The sequence below is a fragment of the Oncorhynchus gorbuscha genome, linkage group LG06 (assembly GCF_021184085.1).
Source record: "Oncorhynchus gorbuscha isolate QuinsamMale2020 ecotype Even-year linkage group LG06, OgorEven_v1.0, whole genome shotgun sequence".
Classification (NCBI taxonomy): Eukaryota; Metazoa; Chordata; class Actinopteri; order Salmoniformes; family Salmonidae; genus Oncorhynchus; species Oncorhynchus gorbuscha.
Window position 1 is genome coordinate 18,878,910 of NC_060178.1, and position 14,665 is coordinate 18,893,574.

Here is a 14,665-nt window from a genome sequence, read left to right on the forward strand (position 1 = left end):
TCTCCGTCTGTCTGCTTCTCTCTGGCCTGTCATCTCCTGGCCTTAATGATGTCTCAGGTCCTTGTCTGGCTGCCTGGGTTGTGTGATTCACCAGGCTAGAGGTGGCAGCTACAGGCCACTGCTTTGACTCAGACAGAATGCTCTAGCCAAACACAACATCTGGAACAAACTTTATTCTGCTTTTATGTTTTGGGCTTTGAGATTCAGAGTTTAAAAAAGAGCAGCATACACACAGAAATGTTTAAACACACTGGAAAAGATACAACTTTATTTCTCCCTGGTGGAACAATACAAAGTTAACAAGTGCAGAAACAATTCAACTCATAACTCTACGTTATCATCATCACCACACCCACAGTGAGGTACCGACAAATCACTACAAAGCTTCTTTGTACAGGTGGAGATTTACTCTACGGCAACCTCAAGCAAGAGGTACCGATACACCAAGTCTAGAACCAACAACACCCTGAACAGCTTCTACCCCCAAGCCATAAGAATGCTAAACAGTTAGTCCTGGTAGCTATTTGGTTAAGTAGTTAACTATCTGCATTGACCCATTTTGCACTTTTTTGACTCATTACATACGTTGCTGCTACTGTTCACTATGTCACTTTATCCCTAGTTATATGTACATATCTACCTCAATTACCTCGTACCCCTGCACAGTGACTCAGTACTGGTCCTCCTTGTATATAGACAAGTTATTGTTACTCATTATGTATCTATTATTACTTTTAATATTACGTGTTTTACTTTTGTATTATTTCTCTATTTTCTTTCTCTCTGCACTGTTGGGAACGGACCATGAGTATGCATTTCACTGTTAGTCCACAGCTGTTGTTTACTAGATGTTTAACTGAAGTCTGTGCGCCCAGTGGGTTGCTAGGGAAGGGGCATTTCCCTATTTATCACGACTACATATTGACGATGGAAAAGGAAGTCCCTGCTCACAGTAGCTTTGCTTTGTTACAGCAGCACAGCACTGTGCCTCCAGAGGAGACGTGTGTTCCCTAGCATATCTGATCTCTGCCATTTCCCCTGCTTTGTTACAGCAGCACAGCACTGTGGCTCCAGAGGAGACGTGTGTTCCCTAGCATATCTGATCTCTGCCATTTCCCCTGCTTTGAGCCCAATTAAATCCCCTTTGTATTGCAGCAGCTGTTTAAAATTCCTGCTCCTCCCAGTTTCCTAGCTGCTGCCACTGCTCTCTCTCACTTTCTGCAGGAGGGAGGGAGAGAGGTAGGGAAGGAGGCGGAGGACGGAAGAAGGGAGCGGGGGAGAGAGAGAAAGGAGAGGGAGTGACAGAAAGAGAGAGGTAGTGACATAAAGAGAGAGAGAGAGAGAGAGAGAGGGAAGAAATGAAGGAAGGAAAGAGGAAGAGAGAAAGAGATAGCTTGCCAGTCCAGTCCAACCCAATTATTTCAGTTGGTCACATCTTATCTCAGCACTAGGTACAAGTCAACTTATATCGCACTTCTTGTGTTTTAAAAATTATATATTTCTATGATTATCCATATTATTAGTACTGCACTGTTGGGAAAGAGCTCTTAAGTAAGGATTTCTCTGTACTGTTGCATTCTGTGCACGTGGCGAATAAACGTTGAAACTTGAAACATATCAGCACAGGATACAAGTCCACTGGAGCAGCCACGCAGTTAGATTGTAGCCTTTTAGTGTATGGAAGTTAACTCAAACTGACCAAATCTGAACTTTATTGCTGATTACAACAGATTATAATGTCAGCAAGGGTCATTCTTATTGCAGAAATGTGTATAGTTCTGCCACTTTTATTGGCCCCTACCAAGGACACTGCAGTGCTGCATGGTTGGTACGGTCCAGGAATTCTCTGCACGTAATGTACTGGCTGTGCAGCTGCCAGATATCCAGGTTACAGCTGCAGAATCAGGGTAGAGTGAAGAGAGACACACCCCTGTACTGCACTGTATACGCTCTTAGAAAGAAGTGATTTCTAGATCCAAAAAGGGTTCTTCGGCTGTCCCCATCGGAGAACCCTTTGAAGAACTTATTTTGGTTCCAGGTAGAATCCTTTCTATTCCAGGTACAAACCTTTTGGGATCGATGTAGAACCCTTTCCACAGAGGGTACTATATGGAACCCAAAAGAGTTCTACCTGGAACCAAAAGGGTTCTCCTATGGGGACAGCAGCAAAACCCTTTTGGAACCTTTTCTCTACGAGCGTGCCTCCTGTCTTCCTCCATCACAATCCTTCCGCCTCCCAGCCTGCTGACACAAACATATGCTTTATTCTCTCTCCCCCCTCCCAACACAACAAGGCTGTACTTTATGTATCAATCGGAAAGTACAGTATATGTCAGCAATTAGTTAAGCGCTGAGCACAGCTTTATTCCATCCCTGTGCGGTTCCTAACACCTTTCCTTTTCACTGAAGTGATTATTTTGTCTGCACTCCACTCTTGCTCATTGCTAAGCTGACAAGGTGGCTTGAAGGGGAAGACCACTGTGTTCAGTAAGGTTTTATTATGTTGACATATTTCTTTTCCATAGACTTCACCTTGTAATTAAATCTATCCTGCAGAGAGAGCCTGGGTCTACATCCCAAATGGCACCCTATTCCCTATATAGTGCATTACTTTTGACCTGAGCCCTACCAAATGTAGTGCACTATATAGGGAATAGGATGAAATTTGGGATGCAGCCCTCAGATTCAATTCAGTGATTGCTCTGTGTGTGAGATGGCCTATGTTCTCATTTAGGTCAGGGCTCTCAATGGCTATTACCGGTACGGGACATTGGTGCTTATAATTTAAATGAACCAAATTAATATATATTTTAATCATTATTCTTAATGGGTCTCTTTAAATAAAGCCTGGACAGGAAAAGGACTGGACATCAATTTGTGAAGGTTGTAGTAGAGGAAACTTCACCAACTTATGTTTAATTAGAAAAATAATAAGATCACAAAATACACACAAAGGCCTTTTCTGAAGACAGGCTGACACTGTAGAATAGAGATATCGCTCGATTCAGGTGAGTCATTTGTCCCTGAAGAAAAATAGTGTTGTCTGTCTTCAAGATGCTCAGTGTCAACCTCCATGGTGAATCGTCTTGGATGTTGACCACTCATAGAAAGTCCCTGACTAGTTTACTTTAAATAAATCCCCAAAAGATACAGTACTCCCACAACTTCTTCTGACTACTACTGAATTTAACCCCACACAGCAACCAAGTGAAATCAACACTCAAACACACAAATCAAACAAAGCCCCCTCGTTTGTAACCACATTTTATCCAGTTCACTTCAAGTCTCCATTGGTTTCTTATTAGAACAGTCCCAGGCCATGCAGGGGTATACATGGTCAGTTTCAGTGCCTGTGGCCTGTTCCTCAGCAGTGTTTGGGTAGCAGCAGCTCCATTCACCTGGGCCTTCTGTTGTAGTCTAGACGTTTCGTCAGACTCTATCCTCCAATGCCCTGTGTGTAGGAGCTCAGAGGAATGGAGGTGAGCAGGAACTGCTAGCTAGCCACTAACTTCCGTAGGGCCAGCCACCCTGTGGTATGTTACTGTGTCAATAATCCAGGCAGACAGAGACAGGTGTCTGAGCCGTGCTATCCTCTGCCCGGCGTCGCTGCTCTCTACTCTTCTACTCATTCATCCTCTTGCAGCTTCACTCTGAATGGAAAAAAAGACAGTGATACACTATTAAAACCCTTATAACGATGGTATTGACAGTACAAGCAACTAAATTGATTAGAAAATATGTATTTATTTATTAACACCCCCCCACACACACACACACACGGCAGACTTCACTTGATTTAATTTATTTACTACCCAAACGTTACCACGCAAACCCATTCAGCTGCCGTAGTGGTTCAAAGATACAATGTGAATATGCAGGAAATAGACACACGCTTTGGAGACAAAAGATGAAAGATATTTGAAGCGCCCAAGCTTATTTCTGGAGAGAATCTGGCATTAGTAAGTGGTATCTTTATCAGATGATTATGTCACACTGCTCAGGTAGACTGGCAGGCAGATGACTGCTGTTAGTGTGTATGTTGCCGTATGGTTTGGTCAAAGCAATGTACCTACCATACATTGACCATCTGTTGAATCAGAAACCAGACTGCCAGGCAATAGACTTGCTGATATGATACACTACACGACAAAAGTATGTGGACACCTGCCCGTCAAATATCTCATTCCAGAAACTTGGGCATTAATATGGAGTTGGTCCCCCCTGTGCTGCTATAAGAGCTTCCACTCTTCTGGGAAGGCTTTCCACTAGATGTTGGAATATTGCTGCGGCGACTTGCCTCCACTTCAGAAACAAGCGCATTAGTGAGGTCAGGCACTGATGTTGGGCAATAAGGCCAGGCTCGCAGTCGGCATTCCAATTCAACCCAAAGGTTTTCGATGGGGTTGAGGTTAGAGCTCTGTGCAGGCCAGTCAAGTTCTTCCACTCCAATCTCTACAAAACGTTTCTGTATGGACTTCACTTTGTGCACGGGGGCATTGTCATGTTGAAACAAGAAAGGGCCTTCCTCAAACTGTTGCAACAAAGTTGAAAGCACAGAATCGTCTGGAATATCATTGTATGCTGTAGCGTTAAGATTTCCCTTCATTGGAACTAAGGGGCCCGAACCATGAAAAACAGCCCCAGACCATTATTCCTCCTCCACCAAACGTTACGGATGGCACTATGCATTCGGGCAGGTAGCGATCTCCTGGCATCTGCCAAACACAGAGTTGTTGGCCTGCCAGATGGTGAAGCGTGATTCATCATTCCAGAGAACGCGTTTCCAATTCTCTAAATTTACACCACTCCACTGACACCTGGCATTGCGCATGATGATCTTAGGCTTGTGTGTGGCTGCTCGGCCATGGAAACCCATTTCATGAAGCTCCTGATGAATAGTTCTTGTGTTGACGTTGCTTCCAGAGGCAGTTTGGAACTCAGTAGTGAGTTTTGCAACCGAGGACAGACGACTGTGGGCTTGTGTAGCTTCACACTTCTCGGCTGAGCCGTTGTCGCTCCTAGATGTTTCCACTTCACAGTAACAGCACTTACAGTTGACTGGGGCAGCTCTAGCAGGGCAGAAATTAGACGAACTGACTTGTTGGAAAGGTGGCATCCTATGACGGTGCCACGTTGAAAGTCACTGAGCTCTTCAGTGCAGGACATTCTACTGCCAATGTTTGTCTATGGAGAATGCATAACTGTGTGCTTGATTTTATAAACCTGTCAACAATGGGTGTGGCTGAAATAGCCAAATCCACACATTTTTTAGGGGTGTCCACATACTTTTGTGTATCTTAGCCACAGGGGCCTGACTGGAAATGACTGTCAGGTGACGGTCAGGCAGTCGGCTCAGCTCTGAGTCAGGGCCTATGATTGTGGTGACAGATGCCACCTCGTTTGGTCGACTCTGCTATAGATGACCCTAGCTGGCCTGGTGAGGCAAGCCTGGCATGCAGGCAGGCATCACCCAGGAGTTGGGTGGTCCATATGGCACCGGGCCTGGTTGCTGTGATCCGATGCCAAATATTCTGGTGATAATCACCATGGAGATAGAGCTTCATCTCTCGCTATGGTTAACATGCATTAATATGATATGAAATGCTGCTGGCTGCCTACTCAGTTTTCACACTGTCGATGCTACAGTAGTTTGCATTTCCTGCTGTACAGGAAAATTATCAGCAACTAAAGAGTGATCAAATTAAGATCCTACATCTGTACACAACAAGCCCCGAGCAGCTTGATCGTCGCTCACATACTGTATTATAAAGCCTAAAACCTAGATTCTGACCTAAATTATATTGCAGTTCAGCTATTTATTTTATAATGCTCTGAGGCATCATACTAAGTTAGTATCAGTATGGGAACATGAGGAATCCAAAGAGCAGCACTAATCATAGAAAAGGGAAGGCTCAATCTGCCAACATCACAAAACTGAATCCAGGACCTCTCTCTGGTAGGGGGTCCATCACACATGTGCGATACGATGGTATCAAGAGAGTTAAGGGTTATCACCCCACCCCTGGGCAGGGACAACTGGCCTTGAGGCTAGGCACCACACCCTCATAGGGTCATTTTTCCCCCTTAATCATACCACAATCAACTTTTCCCCGTTTCATTTTGTATACATTTTCTATGATATGTACCCATTGATTCTTGAAGAATATAACTTACAAATGCCTCATGAGCTTAGTTCAACAGCTGTACCCTATCAGAAATGAAATTATAAGCGTGTTTTACTACAAAGTTTTGTAAACAAAGTAAATGTAAACAAATTTTATATAGCATCAAAACATGGTTAAACTATACATTTTATATAATTCCTTAGCACTCTCTATGAATTTGAAAGTGGTTCAGTTTCTCCAGGCCTTTCCCTTAGTTTTTATAGAGAAAACACTTTATTATTGTTTCAACTGCTGAATGACCCTTTAATGTAGTGAGCTTTGAAATGATTGGTGTATGTTCATTCTAAAGTCATTCAAATGCATTCAAATGTTAATAACGGTAGTATGATAAACTAAAGAAAATATACATTTTTTTCAAGTTTTTGACATTTTTATGTTGACTTTTTGAAAATACTAATATTAATGGCCCAAAATACAAACAAATATAAATACTGACAGCTAGATGCAAAAATGTAATTTCAGCATGTAGTGCTTGGCCTTAATATGACCAGACATTCTAACCAGATCTGAGACATTGTACAGATGTAGGATCTTAATTTAAGACAGTTTGTTGTAGCAGAAAAATAATCCTACAGCAACAGCAAATGTGAATTATTATGTGCATTATAATGAATGGACATTTTTGTAGGGGTTGATCCTTTTTTGTAAGGGGAAATCAAGTCAAATTTGAAATGGAAATTACAAAGTCAGAAGCCTTTTTAAACCTAAAAAGTATTACATTTTCTGAAAGTTATCCTGCAACAGGGTGACCAAATGAAGATCCTACATCTGTAACTGTCAGGAGGAGATCCCGTTTCATTATTGAGCTCTGAGTGTTTTTATTTGCGCTGTGCTGGGAGCTTCCAGGAACAGCTGTGTGTGTTTACTGCTGTGTAAAGGCTTTCTACAGGGCCCCAGTGGACCACAATGTCAAAAATATATCAGTTATGTGGCCATGTGCTCATGTGCTCTCCATGCACAAATTATCAAAGAAAGCATACCAAAGCCTTGGATCTTTTTCCTGTTATGAGCCAATATAGTCCACAGCTTCTTATCAATCATGGCATACTTGATACTGTCATGATCCCACTGTGCATATTATTTGTTCCACTTAACCAATGGGGACTTGTTGTCTGTTATCTATATTGGACCTATCGGTTCCTGTAAATACATGACTGTGCATGAGTAACTGATTATGCTTTCTGCTCATCCATGCATTGCGACTCTTCCTTTTAGCTAGAACATACAGTACCTGGTTAAGCATTCTGTATTTGTTTAGGCTGACTTCAATACCTGAACAGCAGAATTTTTATAAATCTATCCATGGAGAGAAAGTAATATCAGATTCCCAGACCGCCTACGCTGAGCCAATAACAGATTTAAGTCTGTGCACACATAACAGCCTTCTCAAGTAGAATCCCAGCTAGAAAATGTGGTTCCTTAGAAGTTGTAGGAACGTACGCTTTTGGTTACCCATTGGTTCTGGGAATGAAGCCATAAGTTTCCTGACTGAACGTTTTTAAAACTTTCTGAGAACCGAAGTGAACATTTTGCCTATTCTGGTAACGTTAATCTTTAGGTTGCAGGGAGGTTCTGAGAACATTCTACTATGGTTCCCTGGAAGTGTTCCTGGGAGGTTTTATTAACGTTCTGAGAATGGAAATTCTAGGTTATTTGAAGGTAATTAAATAACGTTCTCAGAACATGTTTCAGAAAGACTTTTAGTAACGTCAGTGAGATTCAAACCAATGCTCTTCTGTTCTCTATCCATGGAATTAGTCCACTGCGCCCCCAGAATGGAGCTGGCGTGCAATGTTTTTTTTAAACAAAGCTGTTCATTTTTGTCTATTCAAACAGACCCCATTTCAAAGGAAACAAGCACTCAATCAATAAGATCACACACTTAACAAGAGAGAGGATAGAGATAGTTTTGTTGGGACTGAAAATGGAATGTATATATTTTTAAATAACATTCTTAGTGTCACACCCTGACCTTAGAGATCCTTTTTATGTCTCTATTTTGGTTTGGTCAGGGCGTGAGTTGGGGTGGGCGTTCTATGTTTTGTGTTTATATGATTTTCTATTTCTATGTTTTGGCTGGGTATGGTTCTCAATCAGGGACAGCTGTCTATCGTTGTCTCTGATTGGGAACCATACTTAGGTACCCTTTTCCCCACCTGTGTTTGTGGGAAGTTGACGTACTTTATGGCACTTAGCCTTAAGCTTCACGGTTTAGTTTTGTAGTGTGTATTGTTTTAAGTCTTTTCTTAATTAAAGAACATGTACGTCCACCACGCTGCACCATGGTCCAGTTCCTTCAACAGTCGTGACACTTAGAACGTTATTTGAACATTACTAATGTTTCTTGTGTTTTTTTTGTGGGAAGTTTTCTTAATTTTCTGAGAACTTGACTTTAAATAGAACCGTGGAGAGAAACTGTAGAAAAGCATTATTCTGAAGCACTGAAATTCCCACAAAATGTTGTTTCTTAATACTCTCTGAATGTTCTGAGATCATGACTTTGAATAGAACCATGAGGAAACCTGTAGAAAATTATGTATGTTACATTATGTACTGAAAATCACACCTAAGAAACATGGTTCTCAGAACATTATGTGCTAGCTGGGTAACCTGCACCATTCCCAGAGCGTTATGAGAAGGTTGTATGCAAAAATAACAAAACAACCACCATGTTCTCACCAAGCTCTAAGAAACATATGGTTCTCACAACATTATCTGCTAGCTGGGATTATGGTAAACAGTGTTCCCACACATTAACTTTCCATGCTGCAATTCCTCCCCACAAAGAAATAGATGCAGAGCAATAATCTGATACTTTTGCTGAAGTATTTTTGTGGCAGGTAGCCTAGTGGTTAGAGTGTTGGACTAGTAACCGGAAGGTTGCAAAATCGAATCCCTGAGCTGAAAAGGTAACAATTTGTCGTTCTACCCCTGAACAAGGCAGTTAACCCACTGTTTGTCATTGAAAATAAGAATTAGCTTTTAACTGACCTGCCTAGTTAAATAAAGGTTTTAAAAAAATGGTTGTAGATTATACTTCAGTTTGGTGACCTTTGACCCCTATTTCTGTTGGTTTACATCTGACCAACAAACAGATGTTCCTCTAAGTATGAATCTAATTCTCAGTCATTACCCATCATCCTCCCTGTCCCTGGGGTTACGGCTCTATCGCTTGCAACTTAACTCAAGACCATCTGATGATTGTTTGTGTATTTATTAGGGCAACAAACTTTGGATCCTATTCAGTCACAACCGATTACAGAATTTGCAGTGTAAGACAATAACAATGTTATTTTCATCTCATACCAGAAAAACAGCTTGTGATTGAACAGAGCCTTTAGCCTCAGTCTTTGAGATGGTATCATCTCAATGTTTGTATCATTTGGAAGAAAACATGATTTGTTATTCATAACTTGTACAGATTATGAAAATTTCGTACAAATGAATGCTTACTGAAAGCACTCGCTTTGAACTTCCTAAGCCAAACTCAGCGTACTCTAAACAATCACATGTTTTGTCAAATTACATCTTTATTTTCAGAACAAGATCATACTGTTGCTAACACATCCATAACAACCTTACGGAGTCATGATGCAAAGTCTTCACTACCAATCATCTATTACACCAGTACGTATTACCATCAGGTAGCCTATGGATGCTACCTTCCTATAGGCCTACTTTGTGTTTTATCCACAATGTGAATCCTGAGCCAAACCTGATCCATTTTCAAAGACCGTATGTTCTGTGTGAAGCTGTTTCCAGTAGGAGTGAAGCATCCCTGACAGAGACTGATGAGGCCTCTCAGACTGAACTGACTGCTCTCTCTAACAACGGGCCTCTGTGGACATTTCTGGTGGCACAGGTGTTTGACCAGTATTGTCACAGCAAAATAGTCATGCAGCAACAGGATTTTAACATTTAGTCAATATTGTTGCTTGATCGGTGGTTAGGCTTTTAGCTGGCCAAACATGCAATACTGTTAATATTACCATGTGCTAGTGCAGGTTTTCAGGGAATTTATGTCAATAATTAAGCTAATCTTATTCTAAGAAAATAAGAGTGGTACAGAAATGAACATTACATTATCTGGTAACAGCTCTTGTGGACATTCCAGCAGTCAGCATGCCAATTGCACGCTCCCTCAAAACTTGAGACATTTGTGGCATTGTGTTGTGTGGCACTTTTTAGGGTGGCCTTTTATAGTCCCCTGCACAAGGTACACCTGTGTAATGATCATGCTGTTTAATCATCTTCTTGATATGCCACACCTGTCAGGTGGATGGATTATCTTGGCAAATGAGAAATGCTCACCAACAGGGGTGTAAACAAATTTGTGCACAACATTTGAGAGAAATAATCTTTTGGTGCCTATGGAACATTTCTAGGATATTTTATTTCAGCTCATGAAACATGGGACCAACACTTTACATGTTGCATTTATATTTTGTTAAGTATAATTAGGCATATATTCATCATTAGGACAGGCTCTATGGACAGGTGTTCCTATAAACATGTCCCACTGGTAGTTACTAGGAATGTGTTCACCGCTAGGACAGATTCTGTCTCAGCTCTCCTGTCTGTGTCAGAACCCTGACTCTGACGGTCTGGTACGGCCAACAAACCCATTTGTCATATCTCTGCTCTCATTAAGTTATCATAGACAGTCAGAGAGAGGGCTTGGCCAGAGGACTGGTGTCTGTCTGTCTGCCGTTCTGGCTGTCCGGCTGTCTGGCACGTAGTGAGAGCTCTGTGGTTTGAATACAAGCCAGCTCCTCGACACCAAGAGAATGTCTGAGACAGAGATTGATCCATTCCTTTGATGAAGATTGAGGTTGTTCTGACTAATATTCTGACTGTGTTGATCCAACCCTCTGATGAAGATTGAGTTTGTTCTGATTAACATGACATTTTTTATTTGTATTAACATTACATTTTTGATTGAGGTTATTCTTCCAGTTGTTCTTTGAATTCCTTGAAGACAGATAAACAGTGCATTCGAAAAGTATTCATACCCCTACACTTTTTCCACATTTTTTTGTTACAGCCTTATTCTAAAATTGATAAAATATTTTTTCCTTCATCAATCTACACACAATATCCCATAATGACAAAGTAAAAACAGGTGTTTATACATTTTTGCAAATTTATATGTATAAAAAAATAGAAATACCTTACTTAAATAAGAATTCAGACCCTTTGCTATGAGATTTGAAATTGAGCTCAGGCATATTATTTTTCCAGTGATCATCCTTGAGATGTTTCTATAACTTGATTGGAGTCCAGCTGTGGTAAGTTCAATTGATTGCACATGATTTGAAAAGGCACACACCTGTCTATATAAGGTCCCACAGATGACAGTGCATTTCAGAACAAAAACCAAGCCATGAGGTTAAAGGAATTGTCTGTAGAGCTCGAATTGTGTTGAGGCACAAGGTTACCAAGACATTCTTGCAGCATTGGAACCACCAAGACTTTTCTTAGTGCTGGCCGCCTGGCCAAACTCAGCAATCGGGGGAGAAGGGCCTTGGTCAGGGAGGTGACCAAGAACTTGATGGTCACTCTGACAGAGCTCCAGCGTTCCTCTGTGGAGAAGGGAGAACCTTCCTGTAGAACAACTATCTCTTCAGCACTCCACCATCAGGTCTTCATGATAGTGTCCAGACAGAGTTTGTCAAAGGTACCTAAACGACTCTCAGACCATGGAAAACAAGATTATCTGGTCTGATGAAACCAAGATTGAAGTTCTGGAGAAAACCTTGCACCACCCCTGAAGCATGGTGGTGGCAGCATCATGCTGTGTGGATGTTTTTCAGCGGCAGGGATTGGGAGACTAGTCAGGATCAAGGGAAAGATGAACGGAGCAAAGTACAGAGAGATCCTGATGAAAACCTGCTCCAGAGCGCTCAGGACCTCAGACTGGGGCGAAGTTTCACCTTCCAACAGGACAATGATCCTAAGCACACAGCCAAGACAATGAAGGAGTAGCTTCAGGACAAGTCTCTGAATGTTATTGAGTGGCCCAGAGAGACCCCGGACTTTAAATCGACCTAATATCTGGAGAGACCTGAAAATAGCTGTGCAGCGACACTCCCTTTCCAACCCGACAGAGCTTGAGAGAATCTGCAGAGAAGAATAGGAGAAACTTCCCAAATACAGATGTGTCAAGCTTGTAGTGTCATACCCAAGAAGACTCAAAGCTGTAATCGCTGGCAAAGGTGCTTGAAGAAAGTACTGAGCAAAGGGTCTGAATAGTTATGTAAATGTTATAAACATTTCTAAAAACCTGTTATTGCTTTGTCATTATGGGGTATTGTGATGAGGACTTATTATTTGTCATCCATTTTAGAATAAGGCTGTAACATAACAAAATGTGGAAAAGGTAAAGGGGTCTGATTACTTTCCAAATGCACTGTATATGTGGGTCGAGGCTGGATGTGTGTCTCCAAGATACCATTGGTTGTCTCTCACTTTCCTCCTCTAAGTGGTGACTGAAGGAGCATGTTGAGACATGATATGGTATAGAGTAGGTGACTGCATGTGTGTGTGGGAAGATGTGACACAAGTGAGTGTGTGTGTGTGTGTGTGTGTGTGTGTGTGTGTGTGTGTGTGTGTGTGTGTGTGTGTGTGTGTGTGTGTGTGTGTGTGTGTGTGTGTGTGTGTGTGTGTGTGTGTGTGTGTGTGTGTGTGTGTGTGTAAGGTTAGAACAGGTGAGGACATGAGAGTGTGGCGAGGTTCAGTGTTTCTGATTCCCATCATCCTACGAAGCGTTTGGGGGCAATCAAATAAAGGTTTATTGGTCGCTTACACAGATTAGCAGATGTTGTAGAGGGTGCAGCAAAATGCTTATGTTACTAGCTCTAAACAATGCAGCAAAATGCTTATGTTACTAGCTCTAAACAATGCAGGAAAATGCTTATGTTACTAGCTCTAAACAATGCAGGAAAATGCTTATGTTACTAGCTCTAAACAATGCAGGAAAATGCTTATGTTACTAGCTCTAAACAATGCAGGAAAATGCTTATGTTACTAGCTCTAAACAATGCAGGAAAAATGCTCTAAACAATGCAGGAAAATGCAGGAAAATGCTTATGTTACTAGCTCTAAACAATGCAGGAAAATGCTTATGTTACTAGCTCTAAACAATGCAGGAAAATGCTTATGTTACTAGCTCTAAACAATGCAGCAAAAAACTAAACAATGCAGGAAAATGCTTATAGCTCTAAACAATGCAGGAAAATGCTTATGTTACTAGCTCTAAACAATGCAGGAAAATGCTTATGTTACTAGCTCTAAACAATGCAGGAAAATGCTTATGTTACTAGCTCTAAACAATGCAGCAAAATGCTTATGTTACTAGCTCTAAACAATGCAGGAAAATGCTTATGTTACTAGCTCTAAACAAAACAATGGAAAATGCTTATGGAAAATGCTTATGTTACTAGCTCTAAACAATGCAGGAAAATGCTTATGTTACTAGCTCTAAACAATGCAGGAAAATGCTTATGTTACTAGCTCTAAACAATGCAGGAAAATGCTTATGTTACTAGCTCTAAACAATGCAGGAAAATGCTTATGTTACTAGCTCTAAACAATGCAGGAAAATGCTTATGTTACTAGCTCTAAACAATGCAGGAAAATGCTTATGTTACTAGCTCTAAACAATGCAGGAAAATGCTTATGTTACTAGCTCTAAACAATGCAGGAAAATGCTTATGTTACTAGCTCTAAACAATGCAGGAAAATGTAAACTGTACACAGTAATAAAAAATGATACAAATCAAGAAATGTCAGGAACGAATCCAATTAACAACCAAATAGCACTGTAACAGTAATGAAATGGTAAATAATGTTTTGTGTAATTTTGGACCACCGCCATTTCTCACATTTTGCTGACACAAAAAGATCCCTCCTTGTCTAGCGTATTTAGTTTTGTCAACAAAAGGAAAGTTTACAGACAAATTAGCTGTTCCCATCAGGCCTGTTGTGAATAGTTTTATCCAACATGTAGGCTACTTTACTTGCATAAAATGGTTGGATGGAAACCTGGTTACAAACATGAAGTTTGTTAACAATTCCAAGAGGCATGAAGGGAAACTTCTACCTTCTCCCGTCCTACAGTCCAGGCTATTTTCCTATCCAGTCCAAATCCCACTTCTCCCAAAATCCTGCCTCCTGTCTCACATGAACATTCCTAACTTTATTCTGTAATCCATAGGTTGCATGATCAAAACACCTCTCTCGCCTGCATGTCAGGATACCTCTATAACATTTCCCTGCTACTCTGCGTGGTCTCATACTTGCTTAGAGCTTCACTAGAGAATGTGTGATCAACAAATGGTATGAGAGTTTTTAAAACTGAGTTGGTATTTAAACGATTTCCACTCCCCGTTATTCATTAGCTGATCTGCTATCTGTATATGAGATATTCTGTCATTCGTTGAAGAAGGTTATCTAGTAAGCTTAGCATCTTTGGTCATTTG

The 14,665-nt window shown here is 41.1% G+C and overlaps 1 protein-coding gene across 1 annotated transcript in view; it reads right to left on the reverse strand.

Annotated features, from left to right (window-relative positions):
- Positions 1–238: 238 nt before the first annotated feature.
- The window catches only part of LOC124037648 (protein shisa-like-1a), a 43,316-nt gene continuing 28,889 nt past the window's right edge, over positions 239–14,665 (reverse strand). Inside the window, exon 5 of the mRNA XM_046352575.1 lies at positions 239–3,650. Within this exon, the coding sequence (XP_046208531.1) occupies position 3,650 (1 nt within the window). The 3' untranslated portion in view covers positions 239–3,649. The remainder of the gene's footprint in view (positions 3,651–14,665) is intronic.